General features: G+C 40.9%; 1 protein-coding gene across 1 annotated transcript; it reads left to right on the top strand.

Annotated features, from left to right (window-relative positions):
• Positions 1–19,230: 19,230 nt before the first annotated feature.
• Positions 19,231–23,114, top strand: LOC122009164 (RING-H2 finger protein ATL58-like). Its single transcript, XM_042565190.1, has 3 exons — positions 19,231–19,711; positions 19,804–19,889; positions 22,505–23,114. Exons 1-3 carry the CDS (start codon positions 19,502–19,504, stop codon positions 22,890–22,892), a joined length of 684 nt encoding a protein of 227 aa, XP_042421124.1. The 5' UTR covers positions 19,231–19,501; the 3' UTR covers positions 22,893–23,114.
• The last annotated feature ends 416 nt before the right edge of the window (positions 23,115–23,530 follow it).

Below are 23,530 nucleotides of genomic sequence, written 5' to 3'. Positions count from 1 at the left end.
AATCACACACATAATAACTAAAAGCCATAATAGTTGGATCCTACATCCACAAAGTTAGCACATCCTACTATTAACCTGCCTAAATTATGTATGACATGTGCATAATTAAACTAATACCAAATACACAGAGGCAAACCCCTAGCTCTGATACCAGTTGTTGGTTGCTACTCGAAAAACATAGAGGTTCCACTGTACAAAAATTTTGTACAAAGGTCTGAACCTCTTCCGAGCTACCATGTGTTCTTTTAAATTAAATTTTGGATCGCCTGCGGAACTTAACACGTTTGATCCAAAACTTAATCTATTCGTTCTTTTAGGTTTTGACTTGGGTCTCCTGCGGAACTTAACACGTTCGACCCAAATCACCTTAAGTTATTAATTCCATTAAATATTAATTTCCATAATTGGTTCCCAGTACTGACGTGGCGAGGCACATGGCCTTCTTGGATATGGGAGCAACCACCACCGACTAGACAAAATCTTTTATAGAAAGCTAATATTTAATTTCCTAAAATAACTTTAGGTTAACCAAAAAGAACAATCAAATCACAAGGAAAAAATAAAACAAAAGAACACAACTTCGAAAAACATATTCAAAATACTAGAACGTAAGCCTCTTGTATTTGGTATTATTTCCATAAATAACTAGTATGATGCGGAAATAAAAATTACTAGTTATACCTTGTAGAAAAACCTCTTGATCTTCTATCGTATTCCTCTTCTAACCTCGGACGTTGTGTGGGCAACGATCTACCGAGATGAGAAACCACCAACCACCTTCTTCTCCTCCAAGCAAGGTTCGGCCACAAAGGAAGAACTTCACCAAAGAAGAAAACCAAAATACTAACCAAGCTCCAAGAAATGCTAGCTTTCTCTCCTTCTTCTTCTTCTTCTCCAAATAGTATCCGGCCACCACAAGAACTCCAAGAGGGATGAAGTATTCGGCCACCACAAGAGGAAGAGAGGGAGAGGATGATGGTCGGCCACAACACCAAGGAAAAGAGGGAGAGAAAACAATAGAGGTTGTTCCATGAAGCCACCCTCACCCCTTCTTTTATATTCCTTGGCCTAGGCAAATTAGGAAATTTAATTACAATAAAATTTCCTCAATTTCCTTGTCATGATTTAATTGAGAAAAAATAAAATAAAATTTCTCCAATTACAATCTCATGGTCGGCCACATCATTGGAGAACAAATTGGACAAGTTTTAATCAACAATTAAAACTTCCTAATTTATTTCCGAAAATTTTAAAAAATAAAATTTCTCTTTAAAAATCTTTACATGGTTAATAAAAAGAAATTTTCATAATTTTAATTTTACAATATGTGAATAATTTTTAAAGAGAAAATAAAATATCTCACCAATCTACAAATAAGGAAAGAGATCAAATCTCTTTTTTTAATCTTTTGTAAATTTTACAAGAGAGATAATTTTAATTTAAATTCTCTTTAATAAATTATTTCTTCCACATAATAAAAATTAAAATTAAAAATTCTTTTTAATTTTATTTTGGTCGGCCCTACTAGCTTGGGTTCAAGCTAGGGTCGGCCACCCAATCTTATACCTAGGCCGACCCTAGCTTGTTTCCCAAGCTAGCTTGGTCGACCCCTATTGGGTGGGTATAGAAGGTGGGTATAGGTGGGTATAGAACTCTATAACTAAGAGGCTACGATAGGGACCGAGAGGAGGAATTGGTTTTGGTCTCCCGATAAAATTAAGCATCCCGTGTTCGGCCCGAACACACAACTTAATTTTATCAATGATAATTCATTCCACTAGAGAACTATCATTGAACTACCGCACCAATCCCAAATTACATTTTTGGGCTCCTTCTTATTATGAGTGTGTTAGTCTCCCTGTGTTTAAGATATCGAATGTCCACTAATTAAGTGAGTTACTGACAACTCATTTAATTAATATATAAGTCCAAGAGTAGTACCACTCAACCTTATCGTCATGTCGGACTAAGTCCACCTGCAAGGTTTAACATGACAATCCTTATGAGCTCCTCTTGGGGACATTATCAACCTAGTATCTCTAGGACACAGTTTCCTTCTATAATCAACAACACACACTATAAGTAATACCATTTCCCAACTTATCGGGCTTATTGATTCATCGAACTAAATCTCACCCATTGATAAATTAAAGAAATAAATATCAAATATATGTGCTTGTTATTATATCAGGATTAAGAGCACACACTTCCATAATAACCGAGGTCTTTGTTTCTTTATAAAGTCAGTATAAAAGAAACGACCTCAAATGGTCCTACTCAATACACTCTAAGTGTACTAGTGTAATTATACAGTCAAGATAAACTGATACCTAATTACACTACGACCTTCTAATGTTTGTTCCTTTCCATTTTGGTCGTGAGCTACTGTTTATAATTTATAAGGTACTGATAACATTATCTTTTGCATGTGACACCACAAGCTATGTTATCTACAATATAAATTAATTGAACAACTACAAACAAATGTAGATAATTTGACCAAATGTGATTCTTTATTCAAGACAAATGTTTACAAAAGCTTAGGCTTTCAGTATACACTCCAACAAGAATGCTGGAGGAAGAGAGCTAACCGACTGCGCGGCGTTGGGTTCCAAAGAGGCCTCCGGCTGGGACGGGGTCCGATCGAAGGACAAGGCCTTGACGGAAGGAGCCTTGTCGCGAGGAGAGGCTAGACCCATTCGCCCAGACTCCTGTACCACAGAAGTGGCCGACCGCAGGGGAACCTCCACCCGATGTCTCTTCTGGTTGAGGGGGAGTTCGTCGTCCGGCTCAGAGTCATCCTCTCGAACGGAAGGACCCTTGCTGGAAGTTGCACCACCAGTCGCTTCCGCAGGTGAAGCTCGAGCGGCCGACTCCCCTGCATTTGCCTCGCTCTCACCCTCGTGAGAGCCGACCGGAGCAATGCCCAACTGCTCCATTTCCTTGGCCGATGCCGCCTCGAGCGCGACCACTTTTCTCTTCAAGATCCCGAACAGCACAGACTCCATTACGATCTTCGGTGCAAGGAAAGAAGAAGAAAATCAGTTAGAACTCAAGGCAAATGCATAAGTAAATTTCTTATCAAAGCTGCTCGGGAGGGGAGTCGGGCTCGACTCAAGCCAAACATATACATCACGCCTTCAGGAAGAAGCTTGTTGATGTCGAGCTTCAGACCGGCGAGCATATTTGCTGCTTGAAGATAATCCGGTCGGGTTTTATATCTCTTCAGTTCGGGGGAGGAGGGCGGTCCGACCTGCCATTTAGTACGGAAAGGGAGCCGCCCGGGAAGACGAAGAAAGAAGAAGTTCTCTTTCCAATGTTTGTTGGAAGAGGGCAGTTTATCAAAAAAGGTCAAACCAGGCCAAGCCTAAAATAAATAAGTGCCCGGCTCGGACTGCTTGGGATAGTAGAAATAATAGAAGATTTCCGGGCGGAGGGGAATGTTGTGTATCTTAAATAATACTACAACTCCGCACAGAAGGCGAAAAGTGTTAGGAACCAACTGAGCGAGCGGAATGCTGAAGAAATCACAAACTTCGGCAATGAAGGGATGGAGAGGAAACGGCAGACCGGCTGTGAATTGGTCGCAGAAGAAACAAATAGCGCCGCGCGGCGATTTGTGCGGCCGAGCGGAAGGCGAGGGTAAAATCAGTTCGAAATCAGAAGGGATGTCAAAAACGTTTATCAGGCTCTCGGCATCACGCCGATCGAACCGCGACTCCATGGTAGTATACCATGGGCCGAGAGCGAGGTCCGCGGGCTGGGAAGAGCTAGCCATCGCTGGGACAGTAGAGAAGGCAGGGATCGGAAGAAAACGCAAAGGCTCAGGGAAGACGAACGGAACAGTGACCGAAAGGCAAGAACGCGGCAAGGAACACAAAGAAAACACGAGAACTGAAGGGAGAAAGCCAGAGAGCCTTACAGAAAAGATGAGGATCGAAAGAAGAGGGCAAGGGGTCGTCGGAGTGTCGAGGAACGAGGTCACCGGAGCAAGGAGCGCAGGAAAAGGCTTCTGAGCACGCGACGGCGAAAGTGCGGCGGAAGAAGGCGACGAGGACTTTATGAGGTCGAGCCCAAGCCTCCTGGTCCGTCGGATGCAGGTCACATAACCCGAGGCCCGCATCCAACCGTCCATTTCAAACCGATGAACGTCGCATCGGGTGTAAGGCAGCGGTCGTACGATGACGTCAACAGCGCCACATGGCACTCGGTCAGAGGAGGGCATTTAATGAGCCCCATCACGAGGCAGAACCCGGTGCTCAACCATAATGGCGGAGATTTGCACACATTCCGAGAAGATCCCGCGGACATTATCACAGGCCATCGACAGACCAGTTGGGCAGCCCTCGGCAATTAGCCGACCGACGCTATTTGACCCCATAGTGGTTGAGCGGAGGTACAATTTCGGTAGTGGCAGGATGGCTGTCGCTTGGCCAAACTCATAGTACAGTCAGTCAGACTTAGCGCCTCCTTCGACTAGACTTGAGGGGGAGACATGTGATCCGGTGGTAAGGACGGGGGACCCTCGTTGGCGGGAGGTCAACGACACGTGGAGGTCAATGGTTAAGAGGGTCAACCCCAAGGTCGTGCCGAGCGGACAGAGGTCATGCCGAGCAGACTGGCGGGTCGACCAAACATCCGACCAGGGGTCTCCCAGGTCGGACGAAAGACAGTCCCACCAAGGGTCGGGTTTCCCATGCTCAAGTTAAAAGAGTCTCTGGCCGAGCGGACAGGCCACTCGACCGAGCCACAAGACAATAAGGCACAATCCCATCCGAGCACATGAGCAGGGCTTCCCTGCCCGGTCTGAGGTATGCGCATTCTCGGAGGCCATGAGCGTCGAGCGATCGGTCCTCTCGGCCCGGGAACAAGCAAGAGGCGGAAAGGGACAAAAGGGACAGCTGGTAACATCATTCTCGAGATACCTGCCGCCAACAAATAGCATAGTCGGCGGCCGGAACGGACAGAGTATCGTACGGTGGAAGTTTCCACCGTTACGTCAGAGATATGCTCGGACGATTGTGAAATGGTGTCAGACATGCTTTTCTAACACAACCCTACTGAGGTATGTTTGGGGAAGCGTGCACGCATTGAGAAGTGTGCCCGCGCCTCCCCGGGGTCCTATATAAGGACCCCTAGAGTTCGACGGAGGTATGCGATTTTCATCACTGTAGCCGCAGTAGCGTTACTTTGCTCCTCTTCTTCTTCACTGCCTGACTTGAGCGTCGGAGGGTCGTCGCCGGGAAACCCCTCCCGGCTCGGCTTCTTTGCAGGTTCGCCGGAGGTCTCCACCATCATCAGAGGATAGCGGAGAACGCCACGTCCCCAGCGTCCATCGACTAAGCGCTTGAACAAGATCAAGAGAATTCGAAATCTCCATATCTTTATCTTTGTGAGTACTTATACGATTCTTTGAAGAACATTTCCACGTCAACCGAAATACCATCATTGGGAAAGCAGATAAGGGAATTAGATCCGATAACTGTTAATTGTCTCTCCGTTCACTTTGCGCCACCTGTTCATAGGAGAGCATCTACGATATCAGATTTGACAATCTTGTAACCATACCTCCATTCTTAGAGCACCATGCACCCGGGAATAATTCTTATCACTGTTAGCAAGCCTGTATAGGGCGTAGGTCTTTTTTGAGGAGGAAAAGGGTGATGCGGATGTGGAGTGGCCTCCAATATGGACAAAATCAAGAGTTGAGTCTGAAATTGGGATGCTGCTAGGATTCAATGTTGAGAGAGTGTTGAGGCCCCTAACCGAGGGACGTCACTAAGACCTAGGACTGAGAGATGATGCCAAGATTGAGAAATGATGCCGAGACCTGGAGCTGGACAGGGAGATGATGCTGGAACTGAAAGATATAGACTAAACTAGTGTTAGGAATGAACTGTTGTCGAGATATAGACTAAACTGGTGTCGAGATCTAGAGTAAACCAGTGTCGGATGAACTGGTGTCGATCTAAGGCAGGGACCTTAGAGGCTGACGCGTAGTTGACCAAGTTTGAAACTTTGGGGCTAAGTGAGTTAGACACAAGTTCCTTCTATGGTAAGTTTGATCCTCTCTGCGCCTCCACTTTGACTTTGACTTTAGCCGACAGATAGCATGACTATTAACCCACGAGAGACGCATAGGCTGAAGGAAACTACTACATGTTAAAGCATAGTGGAATTGAAATACAGTTTCTAAACCAATTCCTAACAACAAGTCCTTATCTATATCTAATGATTTTTTGATTATTTACAAATCACCCACTATTAGATTGAAGCTTTTGGCATTTAGTATTCATGTCTGGTTGGGGATCAAATTTTGAAATAATTTGATTTGTCTATTGGCATTTAGTATTCATGTCTGGTTGGGGATCAAATTTTGAAATAATTTGATTTGTCTATTGGCATTTAGTATTCATGTCTGGTTGGGGATCAAATTTTGAAATAATTTAATTTATCTATGATCCTGTCTGAAAGTGATGGAGATAGTGTATTAGGTAGATGACTCTATTGTTGACTAGGAGAAGGGTTTGAGATGGAGGAAAAATGACACCTAGCACTCCTCCGGGGGCACTCCTTCCCGCATACACCACAAAGAGAGCAAAGAAAACGTTAGAGCGAGAACTAAGTAAGGGGTCTCTGACGCAGGTTCTCCAATGCTCAAGTCAGTATAGTGACAGAGTAAAAGTGCAAAAGACAATGAACAGTATATGTGTACGCACAAAGTAAAGCGTGAGGACGTTTTTTACGTACTCGACGAACGGAGAGAACACCTTTTATGCTGCCTCTCATAACCTCCGTAATAATAAGACAACAGGGAATATTTAGTGTCAGAATATATCTGGTGATGAAAGATGTACAGCCTGGAAGATGTGCAATCATCCTCCTAGAAATCTTCCATTACTAGTATATGAATCACTTCTTATACTTTTTCCATCAATGAGACAGTTGAGAGAATATGCCGTCAGAATGTCGGGTGATGGAAGATGTATAGCTACCCTTCGAGGAAAGTTCCACTGCACGTATATCTTATAACAACAGAATATTCTGTAACAAGTAGATGTTATTCTCTAACGGGTTATTGTTATTTCCTGACAATGTTGTCCCCTGGAGGCAGTCTAACCGGTTGTATGATGAGAGACTACAATAGAAATGGGGAACTAAGTCCCTTAAGTACGACCAACTCTTAGAACGACCAAATTTGTACAAAATTACCTCATACATTTGTCTTATATATAAGTGGAGGCATTGAGCCTCATAAACATGACCGATATTGTAATCGGCCGACTATAGTCTTGGAAGTTCGATCAACTATGAAGCCGACTGACCATATGCTGAGAATTGCCTTAGTGTTGCAACATAGGAAGCTATGCCCTGTAAACCCAACCAACCCTTGGGTCAATCGGACATATGCTGAGAGATAGGGAGCTATGCCTTGTAAACCCAACCAACACTTGGGATGACTGACCATATGCTAAGAGTTGTCTTAGTGCTGTAAGATAGGGAACTATGCCCTGTAAACCTGACTAGCCCTTAGGTCGACCAAACATATGCTGATAGATAAGGAGCTATGTCTATAAATGCGATTGGTGATTGGGTCGACCAGACATATACTGAGAGTTGTATTGTATGCCCAATCATTGTGAAAGCTGACCAAGTTTATTCTGTGTGTCTTGACACTAAGGTGTGGAGCGCTGAGGTCCTTAAGTCTGGCCGGCTCTAAAGCTGACCAACTTCATACTGAATGCTTAAGTGTTGAAGAGTGAGATGTTGAGTCTCAGTGAGAATGACTTGGTCATCTGGCCTGAGTATCTCTAGAGTTCCATATTAATGACAAAAGTGATTGTACTGAGAAACAATTATGAGTTTGATGTAACTTCTTTTTTTTTGACAATATTTTTGATCTAAAATATTCTCATAAATTGTTCATCTTCTAATCCTCTCTTCTTATTTCTCATTAAACATCAAAGCATGAACTCATCTTCATTGAATCATCTCTCACTTGATCTCAATCGGGATCTCTCCTTTAATAAATTTCTTGTTAACTCTTTGGTATATGTTTTATGCTTACATGCTTATTTAAGAATTGCTTTAGGTTGTAGAATCAATGAATTTGAGCAGAATACCTTAATTAAGCCTTATTTACTTCAATAAAATTGATATTTGTTGGAGTATATTGCAGGAAACGCTTGCTATCGAATCTAAAGATATGATGAATTCGATCATGAATTTCAATCAAAGGAAAAGGCAAAAGCGAGTTATGTTATAAAGATATTACATGTGTTTATTCTACACACACTTAATTTTTCAAGTTTTTAATCATTGACTATATATTATAATTCTTTATTTGAGGTTCTCGAAGCTGAGCTTTCTGGCTGATCCTGCCCAGAAGCTGAGTAGATGACCACCGGGAAGCAATGTTGAGATGACCCTTCGTCTTCACTGATGCTCCCGCGCTCCTGCAACTACAAGTCGTTAGTGCCAAACCGGGAGAGAGTTCCCGGCGACGGCCCTCCGACGCTTAAGTAACACACCGGCAAGTGAAGAAAACAAAGGAAGCAACGAAGAAGAGAATACTGGCTCCTGAAGACGTTTTTTGCGTACCTCCCGGGGGGGGGGGCTGCTCCTCTCCTTATATAAGGCTTCGACGAGTAGACTACACGCATCCCGATCGGATGCGTATTCCCAAACTTTCCCCAAAAGCTAACGTTGAGAAAGGATCTCTGACATCTTACCACAACGGGGCAAGCGTATCTCTGCCACGGCGGTGGGATGTTCTTCCGCACGATCCTCTGTCCTTCCTCGCCGTCAGTCGGCGAAACTGACTCTCAAAAGGATATTCTATCCATACACACCATTAATCGGCAGCACTGACTCCCAGAAGGATGTTGGCATGTACCCCCATCTTATTTGTCGGTTGTCGGTCTGGCCGGATTCCCCTTGATCGGTCCGACCGGCCTCTCCTTTGGCCTCATGCACCTATGTCTTGGCAGCTCGGCGTGCAGTCCCTTGCCTCGGTGTGTTGTAGGCTTGGCCAACCCCCTCCGAACTCCTCTGATCGGACGGGGACGAGGGGCCTTCTGACCGGTTAGTCTCTCAGTTGACCACCCCTTGACTTTGACGTCTACCAAAGCACTGAACTTCCTTGGAGGTGAGCCCTTCTGGGTCATCACCAGATCACATGCCTCCCCTTTAAGTCTAGTCGAAGGAGGCTGTAAGTCCGACTGACTGGACAAAATAGTGCGAAAATATTACTTCCTGTTTAGCGCTTTGGTCGGCTATGCTTCTTAGTGGGAGACCCACCGCTTGGCCTAAGTTTTCTTTACGAGGTGAGACCTTCAGAGGGTCGATCGGCCAGTATGAGGGATCACCTGACCATGAGTTGGCCACTCTTGTGTGCTCAGCCCTCGAAGCCGTTGTCTAGACCCTTCCTCTTCCCTAAGAATCTCTAGAAAACTGCATCACTCTGAGGCGTTAATGCAGAGCATGCCTCATTAATTCTTCTGACAACCGACCTATGAGCGTGCACCGCGTGTCAAGCATCTGCCAATGCATGCTTGAGTTGACAGGAGGGGATGTGACCTCCAGCGATTTGAATTTCGACGACCAGATTTACTTCTAGGTATTCGCTTCGCCGATCGGACAACCTAGCCTTGTCTCTGATGTTTATACGCTTGAGGCCGCCGCTTTCTTCCCCTCTTCACTTAGCGTCCTGGTTGTCGGCGATCTCCTGTGCCTTGACGAATCTTGCTTTTCTTGCTGTCCTTGCTTCCGGTGAGTTCGTTACTTCCCCTTGTAACCATTTTCTACTTTGCTATCTTCGATAATCCTCTCGTCAACTTCTCCGCCTACCTCTACCTCCTTTTCTTTTGCACTTCTTCCCGATTCTTCTCGGTCATCCCTTCGACTATGGCTAGTACATCTCAGCCTTCATCTTCCGCCCCGAGTCCATGGTACGACACCATGGAGTCCAGGTTCGACGAGGATGATGCTCGCTCCCTTGCCAATACCTTTGAACTTCCTCCCGGCTACGAGATCCACATTCCGTTGGCCACCGATCGACCTTCCGTTCCGTCGAGCGGCTGCGTCTGCTTCTTCTGAGACCAATTTGCTGCCGGCCTGCAGCTTCCCCTTCATCCTTTTATCGTAGATGTTTGTAAATATTTCGATTTATCCCTTTCTCAGTTAGTCCCAAATTCCTTTCGTCTTTTATGCGGGGTAATTATCTTGTTCCGCTTGTATCGCATCCCTCTGACCCCTTCAATTTTCCACTACTTTTATTACCCAAAGCTTTCCGATCAGTTGGACACCTTCCTCTTGCAAGCTCACCCCGGTCTGGTCTTTTTTGACAAGGTACCCTCCTCCAACAAGCATTGGAGAGAATATTTCTTTTTTGTTCATTTTCCCGACCGGCCCTCCTTCCAAACCACTTGGCAACTTTCGTTGGGGCCTCAACCTTCACTGCCCCGTTATAAAAGTGCTCCGGACTACTTGCATGCTGCCTCCATGCTGACTGGTCAGAAGTTCAATATTCACAAGTTGTTGGAGGAAGGAGTTCTGGCGCTCTTCAGCCTTAGCCCGATCATCCCCTCCGAGCCGATCGACTTAGGTAAACTTGTTCACTTGCTTCTCTTCTCTTTGTCTAACTGATTTCTTTCTTTATTTTGCAGTCGACATCATGATGAGGGCACGCTTGGTTGGGCAATCGAAGCTTGCTGCTGCTGACGTCGACAAAGTAGTGGTCAAAGTTTTGGCCGAGCGAGGGTTCCAACCCGACGATCTTCTAGAGCAATCACCTGCCGTTCGCGGGCTCAAAGGCATTCAAGAGGCTGGCGGGGAATCGGGTCAAGTGCCGATTGAAGGAGCTACAACTGATACGTCGATCGCCGAGTTTCCTGCCGATCAGCTAGCTCCAGAAGAGGGCTCGCAATCGGAAGCGCCGCTTGAGAATACGCGCAAGAGGCGTCGAGCGGAGAAAGCTGCTCGCTCCACGTCTTCAGCTGTGAGGATCGCCGATCGGCCTAGCGCTTCCGGACCGATATTGCCGGAGACCGCCAATATCTCCTTCGACCGAACACCCTCTGACCCTCTTGTCGCCTCTCCAATCGCTAACCTACCGCCCCTATCGGGTCAGGGTCGCATTCTGAGGTCAAGTATCAACCCTGCACCCTCTTCCTCCTGCGCGGGCCGGTCGACTTCTTCCCATTCGACCCCGACCGGCCGGAGACGCGTCACAGCAACCCTTCACCTTCCTACCAAAGAGCTTTCAGCACCAGGGGGCTCGGCAGGTCAGACTGAACACCGGATCATCATTCGAGGCCACTTGGCCGAGGTGTGGGAAGACGCACGCGCCCAAGCGGCGGTCGCGCCTCCGGGTGTGCTGGCGGATAGCCATACTAGACAACTTACTGGAGTAAGTTTTTTCTTAAGCTCTCACACCAACTAGTTTGGCCTTGTCTCCGATCTACTGTGGGTTTTGGTTTTTGCAGTTTTCAGTGGACGACTTGGTGATGTGCCAGAAACTAGCCTTTGTGGAGGATGAGTTAAGGCGGCTGAAGGAAGCTCCCAGCCAGTCGGGTACCACTCATGGTCTAAACGACACTCAGGTGGCTCAACTGCAGGCCGACTTGGCCAAGATTGAAGAGTTGCTCGTTGTTGAGCGGGGCAAGAGTACTGAGCAGGTCGGGTACATTGACCGGCTCAAAAAGGAGATTACCACCTTCGAAAGCAAGATCACGCTCGCCACTAACCGCAAGCAAAGGGCTGTAGATGATCTAGAAAAGAAGAATGTGGAAGCCCGGGCTCTCGAGCAGAAGTTAAAGCAGGCAGAAGACAAGTTGAAAAATGCAGAGGACCAGCTGGCGTCCGAGCGGCAAGCCCGCGAGTCTGAAGAAGCCACTTTAAGGAGCCAGTTGTCCGACAAGGATGCCGATCTGGCGGTGGTGAAGGCAGACCTGGAGAGTGCCCAGTCGGCCCACGAGACGCACAAAGAAAGCGAGCCCAGCCGATTCGAGGAGATGAAGGTGGCCTACATTCGGTCTGACACCTTCGTTAACAAGTTCGTAGACCGGATCCTTCGACTTTTCGGACTTGTCATTGACAACGTTTTTGACCAACTCAAGAAGAAGGGGCACCTGCCTGCCGATCTGGCTGGCACCATCATTGACCGTGACCAGCTCAACGACTCCATTCCGGACGATGCTCTGGATTACTTGGAATGAGTGTTGAAATCTTCTTATATGTCTTGTGTAGGGATCTTTTGGTTGTACTTCCTGTTTGCCGTCATCCGATCGCCCTAAAATTTTTTGGGCAAAGTTGGGACACGTCTTCTTTTTAACATTCTTCTTTTTTGCCGTTTTTACGTTTGTCTTCCAAATGTGACAAAGCGATTGCCTTGATACCCGCTTATCTAGTCGATGATTTGGGGGTGATTCAGGTGGTGCGAGGATTTAAGGTCACTGCTCGACCGCCGATGACGCGAGCGATCACTCCAGATAGCCACCGAGTTGCCACATATATCACGAGAAAATTCAAAGAACGAGTTAGCGCGTTTGGAACTACATGGAGGCATGTAGACCAGGAGATGAAGCTATTTTACTATAATGAATTTGTGGTAAGTAAATTTAATATATTTGGTATTATAGTTAATATAGTTATCACTTAACTTAAATGCTTAACTTATAATTGCAGAAAAGGTATACATGGGAGGACGGGCATGAAGAAGAATTTAAATCTACATGGAATACATACTGTGCCAAACTATATAGAAACCATATGTATTACATGAGAAAGAAGGGTGTTAGACCTACGTATGTTTCTGAGGCGATATGGAGTGCATGGACGACCACCTGGGCTGCAGAAAGATGGCAGGCAAATGCTGAAAAGGCAAAAGCAAATAGAAATACAGAACCAGGTGGCCCGAGCATCGGAACCATTCGGCATACGTCAGGATCCAGATCTATTGTAGAGCATACCATGGATCTGGTGAGTAAAATTTAAAGTTATACATTGTAACAAATTATGTATTTATTAGCAAACTTGTATAATTTTATCCAAAAATTTTTTGTATGTAGGAATGCAAGCTTGCCCGACAATCCATATGTATGGGGGTCTTTCTCAAGACCCATAAGAAGAAGGATGGATCATTTGTTGATTCTCGATCTCAGACTCTCCATGTAAGATTATTAACTTTATTACATTTGTTCATTTCTATCTTAATTAGTAGTTAGTAATACTGATTAAATTGGATATTATATTTTTTATTACAGCAACAAATGACAGAAAGGGTGGCTCAGGCATCTCAGCCATCAGTAGAGGGGAGAGATTCACAGTCTCTATCCACCGACGCTCTAAATGAGATTTATTATGATGTTGTCGGTGGAAGGACAAAAAAACTCTACTCTCTACGGCCTGGGCTCTCAAGAAAAAGTTACATTTGATTGTCTGAGAAATCCAGCCGGCCGTGCTAGTTCCTCTTCATCTAGTGAGATGTAGTCCTTAAGACATGAAAATCAAGAACTGCGCACTCAATTGAAATCAATGGATCAGAGGATGACCGATATGGATCAGTGGAGAGCTGATGAGGAGAGGAGGAGAGCCGAATGTGACAAGAGTAATGATGATCTCATGGCCCAGATGCGCCAGATCGTGGCTAATTTCACCCAGGGATCACATGGTTTTGAGTCACAGGAGACTCAAGATCCATCAGCCGGTGATGATTAGCATTTTCTGAGGTATGTTCAATTACACTTTATTAGTTTTTTATTTATCATAGATAGACCATGGTAGTATATTTATTCCATTTTTATATTTGGTATAATATGTTCATTTAATTTCTAAATATTTTATTAATATATGTTTCAGGAGTCACGTTCGGTTCTATTTACATACTGGCTCTTCATATGATCATATGCTCATTTTTTGTTCAGATATCATTTTATTATAAATAAAATTTGATATACATATATGCAAAAATGTTTATTTATATATCAACATGATCATTTGATATTTGTCTTTTGACAGGATTTCTAGCATTATCTTTCATTCTTGTATTATTTTGCGTACTTTGCACTATGGTATGTATTTTGTAACTTAGATTTATATATGCCTATTTGTATTATGCAAAATTGTTTAGTTTAGTTTGTTTTAGATGATTATAGTTGTTTCTAATAATATGAATGAATTGTCATGATATTGTGATTGTTTAAGTCTCGATTGTGTAAAAGTGATTGTTAATATGTGATTGTTATATATATATATATATGATGTAAGTGTGGATTATATGTTTGTATGAAGATGTATGAATGAAGTGTTAGAATGTTATGATTGTTTAACTGTGGATTGTGTAAATGTGATGCTTTAATTTATGTGTGGATTATATGTTTGTGTGGATTGATTGTAATGGATTATATTTGTGATGGTTTGTATATTTGGAATTTGTATATATGAAAATTGTCAAAATAGACATAATCTGTGATTTTTTTTATTTACCGACGGAATACCGACGGAAATAAGCATCCGTCGGTAAATATCGAAAAACCTACCGACGGAAACATTAATTTCCGTCGGTATCTCGATATATTACCGACGGAAATAGGTGTTTCCGTCGGTAATTACCGACGGAGACCATATTCCGTCGATAATATACCGACGGAAAAAGGCTTCCATCGGTAGTCTTTCCCCCGGCCAAAATCCCTGTTCCGGCAATATCTCCGATGGAATTATGGTCCGTCGGTATATTATTACCGATGGAAATTCCTACGTCCGTCGGTAATAGCGTTTCCGACAAACCGGTTACTGACAACTGTATTTCCGTCGGTAATCTATTATACCGACGGATGTCCGACGGATAATTCTATTGGTAAAACTGTTTTTTTTAGTGTGTTATGCATCGCAAAATGATTCCTATCCAAGAATTACCCAAGTATGTCATTCTTCAGATCACTCTCCTCCCTAGGCGCCTGAAAATTAGGAGCAGAATTAGAAATGAGATTCTTTGTACAACATCTAATATAATATATCAAGATGCAAAGTTCGAAAACGGTTATTTGGAAGAAATAGAAACTAGAAAATAAATGTGTTAAAAGCATAGTGGAATTAGAAGTACAATATCTAAACCAAATTCTAACAAAAGTCCTTATCTATATCCAATGATTTTCTGGTCATTTACAAATCACCCACTATTTTGGGAATCAACTTTTGAAAAAGTTAGATTCATCTATAATGAATCAACGACAATTTATCAAATAACGTATCTAAATTTTTAAATTTACTCAAAAGTACATGCTACTTTGGTATTTACCAAAAGGTGTATCTTTTCAAGTGCACTTCCCATTTTACCCTTATGACAATCTAACTTTTTCTATCATTTTTCTTTTCTCTACCATTTCTCTCTTCTCTTTCTTCTTTTTTTATAGACATACATAACATATGAATAACATTATATAAGATTTAGTTGATTTTTAATAATATTTTAATACATTTGGAGAAGTAAAAATAAAAAATGGATAGCATATTTGAACTCCTTGCAACCTAAGAAATCCACTGGAATTGAAATACTGTAATCGGAGCTCTCTAGATTCATAGTGAGTTTCGGTCAAAACCTACTAATGGACTTAGAGATCTCAGATTGCATCCATTTTAATTTCTATGGCTTCCTAGTGTTGCAAGGAGTTTAAATATGCTATCCATTATTTATTTCGACTTTTCAGAGGTATTAACATGTAACAAGAAAGAATCATAAAAAATTTTCACGTTGGGCTTGATATGGAATCATATCAGGCCTAACGTAGAAATTTTTAACGATTCTTCTATTTTACATGTTAATATTTATGAAAAGCCGAAATAAATAATGGATATCAGATTTAAACTTCTTGAACATCATAAATCCATAGGAACTGAAATGGATATAATCGGAGCTCTCTAGGTCTATCAGTGGATTTTGACCGAAATCCACTAATAGACCTAGAGAGCTTTGATTGCATCCATTTCAGTTCCTATGAATTTTTGAGGTTGCAAGGAGTTCAAATATGCTATCCATTATTTATTTCAACTTTTTAGAGGTTTTAAAATATAATAAACAATAATTGTTAAATATATCCATGTTGGGACTGATATGGAATGATATCAGACCCATATTAGACTTGATATTATTCCATATCAGGCTCACGTTGGGCAATATAGTTTTCTATTGCCATATATGAAAAAAATAAAGATAAATAGAACAGACCTGCTTGCTGACAATTGTTCCAAGTCGACTTCCTTGAAGACGACTATGGAAATATTGCTCAAACTCCTCTCTAGAAATCATTTTAATAGTTCCTTCAACTCTAACCTGAAAATATGATAAACAATTTGTGAAATGAATCCAACCAGATAAAGTGTCTCATTTTCAATAAAAATATTTTTTTCTACAAAACATTATATTTTTAAATTGCATATAGATAATACTTGAATTTATTGTTGACTAAGGAAAGTATGTCTATATTCTAATTTTGTAGTAATTAAATGCTAAGTTAAAAAAGCAAGAATCACGTCAGCAAAAGTAACGGCTAAAAAAATTCCTTCTCCAATGTGGGCTTGATATGAATTAGTTTATATTTTAGCTAATATTTTTGATAATATTTCAACACATTTAGAGACGCTAAAATATGTAATGGACAATACCGTTGGACTCCTTGCAACCTCAGAAATTCATAGGAACTGAAATGGATGTAATTGGAGCTCTCTAGGTCCATTAGTGAGTTTCAGTCAAAATCTACTAATGAATCTAGACGACTTCGATTGCACCTATTTCAGTTCCTATAGATTTATCGGGTTACAAGGAGTTTAAATATAGTATCCATTATTTATTTCGACTTTTCAGAGATGTTAACATGTAAAAAGGAAGAATCGTCAAAAATCTCCACGTTGTTCATATCAGGTCTAACGTGGAGATTTTTGACAATTCTTCCTTGTTACATGTTAACACATCTGAAAAGCTAAAATAAATAATGGATAGTATATTTAACTCCTTGCAACCCTAGAAATCCATAGAAACTAAAATGGGTACAATCTGAGATCTCCAGGTCCATAAATGAGTTTTGATTGAAATCCACTGATGCACCTAGAGAGCTCCGATTACACTCATTTTAGTTTCAGTAATTTTTGAGATTGCAAGGTGTTCATATATGCTATCCATTATTTATTTTGACTTCTTTGAATATATTAAAATGTTATTAAAAAATCAACTAAATCTTATATAATATTATTCATATGTCTAAAAAAAGAGAAGGGAGAGAAAAATAGTAGAGAAAAGAAAAATGATAAAAAAAAATCAGATTGTCAGGAATATAAAATGAAAATTATATTTAAAAAGATGTATCCTTTGATAAATATTAAAGTAGCATACAACTTTTATTAAATTTAAAAACTTAGATACGTTGTTTGATAAATTATCGAATCAAATGGTTGCCATTCTTTTAAAATCTCAGTAATTGCCACTACTAACAGAAGTTTACAGTACAATGACACATTTGATACCATCACACAACTAGAAGCACAAGTAAGACAAAAATCATTTTCTGCACGGTCAGTTTTCTTAGTCCAACATTCAACATAACGTATCATAATTACTAGGAGTTTTTACCAGTTCAAATCTTCTGTCCCTAAATTTTTTTATCCCCGTGTTTTCTATCGATCGAACGGATCAGATTACATTTCAAGACATCATGATATCCTTAAGATGTGTGCAGTATCATTGTGATGTACAAAATATCCTTGAGATATAATCTGGTCCGTCTGATCTACAAGAAAATACGAGGACAGAGAAATTTGAGGACAGAAAATTTGAACTCAGTTCTTACAAGGACATTCTGATACGAAATTAGTTGCTGCAAAGTAAGTAAAACCTGGAAGCCTAAACATATGGGCCTGCAACTTACCTTGCTTATTGAACCCAGTGACATCAGATGCATCTCATTTCCAGGGTCCTAGAAGAATTAGAAAAGTCAAAGAACGAAATATAATGACCATCTTGAGGAGAAAGAATTGAGCAGGATCTCTTTACTTTTGAAGAAGAGAGTTACCAATTTCACAGCCAGCTCGAAGCACTGAGTTGCCTTGTTAAAGAAACATGTTCATTAGGGGGTGGAGTTGCTGACCATGGGCATTCCCCAAGATGAATAGTGCTGCATGCCTTCTAGGATCCACCTGCAAGGCTGGTTCCAGTTTCATTATGGCTTCTGCAAAAAAAAAAAAAAAAATCATCGAGGGATCATCAATCATATACAGAAACAAATGATCAACTAAACTTTTAAAGCTGCGATTTTTTTATCAACATTGTCATTATGTATCAGAAATGCATAAACAAGAACCTTTCACCACAATCCATATCCTCGGGGTTTATTTCTGAAAAGATAATAGACGCAGAAGCGCAATCCCTACCTCGTGAGATTCTAAAAGAAGAGTCTTTAAGACCACACAAAACATAATAAGAAAGAACATGAAGATCAAGGACTAATTAGTGAAGCGATTACGACAGAAAGGAGAGAGAGGAGGTGGGGAACTCACATCGGCATCACGAGAGTCGTTTGGCGGGGCAGGACAACTCGGCGATCTAGCGCTCCTGCTTGAACAACTCCAGCCGATCGAGATTGCTCAGCTGTAAATCCATGGATAGCAACCAACTCCTCACGATCCTCGACTGATAGAGGAACCGACCACCGTTTGATTTATAGAAGCCGCAGCATGAAAATCTAGTGGGCTGGGTCCGGACCATGCCTAATTTGGAATAGACATATCCAAATATTTTTTTAAAAAAATATGACTATTTAAAAATAAATTATAGCTATTATTAATTTTCTCTTTTAATGCCAACATCTAAAATAAATCATTAAATTTAATTTATTATTATTTTAATCATTAGAAGTGTGAGTCATCAATTATGATACATACTTGCTTATAGTAATATATTTGACTTGCTAAGACTTTAATTTATCTAGTCTTATGAAAGATAATTATTTTTTATTTTAACATATTATGAATAATTTAAAAAGTTAAATGTTGTAAATTATTATATTCATATATATTTAAATAAAATAAATTTATAAGTACATTTTACATAGATTAGTAAATAAATTTATTCATGAATTATAAATTTTTTCCATTAAAAGAAAACAAAAAAGAAGAAAGAGACAATAATAGAATCAAAATAAACTAATTATGAATACGGCTTTTATCCTTAGATTTGGTGAATCTTGCTCTCTCGTTCTAGTCCACATCTCTCTCCACAGGGCAGAAGCGGTAGACGCACCTCCCTTGTTCTCTTCTATTCAGATCCCTGACACACTGCTCGATCCGCTTCTCGCTTCCATGAATCTACCTCACAGAATCTTCTTCTTCCATGAATCCTCCTCATCCTCGCAGGGCATCCTCTCCCAAGGATTTGGCCCCTGTTAGTTTATAAATTGCTAGCCAGGGCTGCACGCTTTTGGTTTTCTTCTCCAGTCAACGGGTTGGGCTGGCGATGTCTTGTGGCTCCTCAGACCCCTCCGCATACTGCTCGTCTGCTTCTCCTGAGCTGAAGCTGTACCAGGCTTTTATCTTTTCGGTGCCGGTGTTCTTCACCTTCGTCCTCCTGCTTTTGTTCTATCTCTTCTACTTGCAGCGCCGCCGGGCGCATTGGCTGTCCCTCAGATTGAGGGACGCTCAGCTCAGTCGAGGAGACACACCGAGAGTAAGTTTCTTTCTTTCTTGTTTCCCCCCTTTTACCATCGTCATGGGTTTCTACAGAACTCTGTAAATTTGTTACTTTGTGTGCGCATCCAGCGTCGGGAGTCAGGCATAAAGAAGGAGCTGAGGGAGATGCTTCCGGTGGTTGTTTTCAAAGAGAGCTTCTTGATCAGAGAGACGCAGTGAGTGGTTCTCATATCCAATTCAACGAATTTCATGATTCCCCATTATATCGTTGCGTGGAGTTTATGCTCTACGACCTTTGAGCATATCATAGATTGCACATGTTCCCTACGCCTATGTTGAATACTTGACTACATCCCATGCGTGGCATCTTCTCTGTTTGTTTCATTGTCGTAATGAATTCCAACTGCGGTTACAGCTGTGGATTTATGATTTATACAAACATATTTGCTTCGGATAGGATCCGTGTCGAAACCACCAGAAAAGCAATGCGACTGCAGCTCACCAATTGCAATGTTTTGTCGAGCCAGGCTTAGGCGGGCAGATTTGTCCATTGTTAGTCTGAAGATAAGTGATATATTGCTCCCATATCAATGTTGAAATGAAAATTAAATAGACTCACTGAATTTCCCTATGGAGCGATCTCGTCAATGAAAGGACCTTTGGGTTCTTCTACCATTGACTTAACAAGAGAAGCAATATGGTAAATCATGTTGGATTCACAACCTTTGGGTCCATAAGAAGAAGATGAAGACAGTTGAAAGGAGAACATGTTTTCTCTCAGTCTCATACACTATCATTGAGATACCTAATAGGTATATATCACACACATTGAATAGCTACCATGTACTTATTGATACCATAAGTAAATGAATCCAAGTTGATATTTCATTGATGGATCTGACCTGATCCATTTATTCCTTAAGGGAAACCTCTTTTCTTGCTTGTCATGCCTTTTTTTTTTTCCCTTCCATTTTTGTGGTTTAAGCTGCTAGAGAGAGAAGCACACTTGTATGTTGAATTCATAGGGGGCTTCTATTTATCTTCGATTAGCGGCCCATGTAAAGAATCCAATGCACAACATTCTCGTTATGTTTTTGTTTTCATCTTTGACAATTTTTTTTAAAGGATTAACTTCTTCTTTTTCATCTTTCTTTGACAATTTAGCTAACCTAGTCTTTTATCATTATGACTCTACCATTATGGTTTATGGAAATTAATCTCTTTTTTTTTTCATTAACATGGGGTAGCATGATGCATGCTAGTATTTGGATTGGTATTAATTCAGTCAACACTCTTCTCCTTGTCAATTTAGAAAGTTATTTGCCAGTATATTATTTTAAGTTTTCCAGGATGTCCAATATAGTTTTTGTGGATCTAAGATAGGGATGACACATCTCACACAATGATGATCTTCTTTCACAATTGCGGATGTAGGTTGTTACAAGTAACGTGGATTATAAAATTAAATGCATAATAAACTAGACCACAATTAGAGCTTTGTGATCTATTTTGTAATAAGGTTTGATGGTGTTTTTATAGGAAATGTTAATTTAATGTCTAAATGTAAACTAGCTGATAAAATAAAAAGAAAGTGATTTTAAAATGTTGTGATTATAGTGAGATTATGTTGACATGTCTATTGTTGAAGTTGTTGCGCATCCAAATCTTGATATATTGTGTAAATTTACACAGTTCCATAAGTTTTTCAGTTTCCATTTTGTGGATTCTGTCAACTTCATTCTTGCAATGGACCCCGACAATTATAATCTCGATAAAATTTGCTCAGTTTCATTCTGTGAACTGCAATACATTCACTCTTTAAGTTTTGCAATAATTGTTATTTGGATTCAGAACTCTTCTGTTGCAAGTGTTCCCAACAATTATATATAATTTTCTAATGTGTTTTACAAACAATGTAAATTCCTGACTGTTGGCTGAAAGAGAGAGTAGTAGCAAATTCTGGTGATGGTAGAATTATCTGTGTGGATTTTATTCGGTAATTGTTTGGTTAGCAGGAGCAAATTCAGTGATTTTAGAGGAGAGGTATAACAGTCCACTGGAGAAGAGAGGGGAGAAAAGGATAGCGAGGAAAATAGAACTAACATGAAGATTTGCAATTGGAATGAAATTGGATTTATTTGACACAATGTCTCATCCTTCAAGCTCATAAGGTTGCGTGCTTTAGTCTGGGATTTCTTAAGGGAGGGGAGAAAAAACATCAAAATAGAAATTGTATAAATGATTGAATGATAGAACAATGAGATGGAGCTTCTTTTACAATATTTACAATAATATGGTCATGCTAAGATAAAATATAGGAAGAATAGTCCATCTTTTCTGTTCTTTTATCATTGTGATGATGAATGAATGTGGGAATGATGTTACTGTCATGCCGAGATCATATATCGGCCAGTTTAGGTAACAAAGTCAATGGAAATAGCATTCATTAAAGGAGATTTTGGTGGAAACAAAGAATGTTGTGAGAAGAGGCTAATAATGGTTGTATTGAGTAACTTGAGTTTATACACTTATTCACTCAGCACCTATGATAATCTCAAATATCAACACTATTTGAATTTATGATAAACCGCTTGCACCTGATAGGCTCATACCTAATTACATAGCGTACATTACCTACCTGATGGTGCATACTAGTTCGAGCAATAAAGGAAAGGACCATGTAATCTTTATTAGGAAGGGAGTTTTTTTTTATAACAAAATACAGGTATAAAGGATTTACTCTGATGAACTACAATTCATATTTTGAGTAGGATTTGGTTTAACAGATGTTGCATGCTTTGAATTGTTAGCTGTTTTTCTATTTGTGTAGATGCTCTGTGTGCCTGGGGGACTATCAGTCAGATGATCGCCTTCAGAGAATACCTCATTGTGGTCATACCTTTCATGTGGATTGCATCGATCATTGGCTTGCATTCAACACCACATGCCCACTCTGTCGAGTCTCACTGCTTCCTACAACCAAATTCACATCTAGCAGCTTGGATCACACGGTCCTACCAACTGAACGTGGGGTCTTCGACCCACAACCTTCAGAGAGGCTGACTTATACAAGATTTGTTAGCACCGAAAATGAGGAATATGATGCACAAAGATATCGTGTTGATGATCTTGTAGGTGATTGGAGAGAGGTTGAACAACATACAAATGTTCAGCAAGGATCAGTGGCAATTGTAATTGAGGCCCGTAGTGGTGTCTGAGGGAAGTACTAGTGACCAGTCTTCCACGAAAGTTTTTTCAAACAATGTGGCATCACAGGATTTATGGGCAAGTTCAATTATCATGTTTTCACTAGTAGAGTATGATCTGAGAAGTTGTTTGGGCAAAATTAGATTGGAGTTTATGGAGTGATGTAATTTAAGATACCGCATACAGAAAACATATAATTGTTTAAGCCATGCTGTCCAGGGGTTTTGTTGTCATGCACACACACACATATATGATACCAAATGCCCTCTTGTGCTTACTGGAAGAACATCTGTGCTTTCATTGTGGTGTACTAGTTGAATCATCTGTCACCTGTGCAACACTGCCATTGTCATCTTACTATTATGGACACTAATCTTGTCTGGTACTTCCAACTACTAGAAAAAAGCTGAAAATTCTGACAGTGTCATGGTGAGGCTGTTTCAAAATTGAACTGGGTCTATATGGAAATCAGGCTTAAACAAGTTAATATCAAGAACTGGAACTTCCAGTCTATAATCATAAGTCCATCCATAACATGACTGACTTGTATAACTTTCTCAGCAGGTCTTGAAGAGCTTGTGTTGTGTCAAGGGCACCCCTTTATGTTGGGGTTAAGCATTCTAAGAGAATGTCAGTCCAACAACATTCT

Source organism: Zingiber officinale, chromosome 8A, assembly GCF_018446385.1.
Source record: "Zingiber officinale cultivar Zhangliang chromosome 8A, Zo_v1.1, whole genome shotgun sequence".
Taxonomy (NCBI): Eukaryota; Viridiplantae; Streptophyta; class Magnoliopsida; order Zingiberales; family Zingiberaceae; genus Zingiber; species Zingiber officinale.
This window is presented reverse-complemented; position numbering and strand designations above follow the sequence as displayed.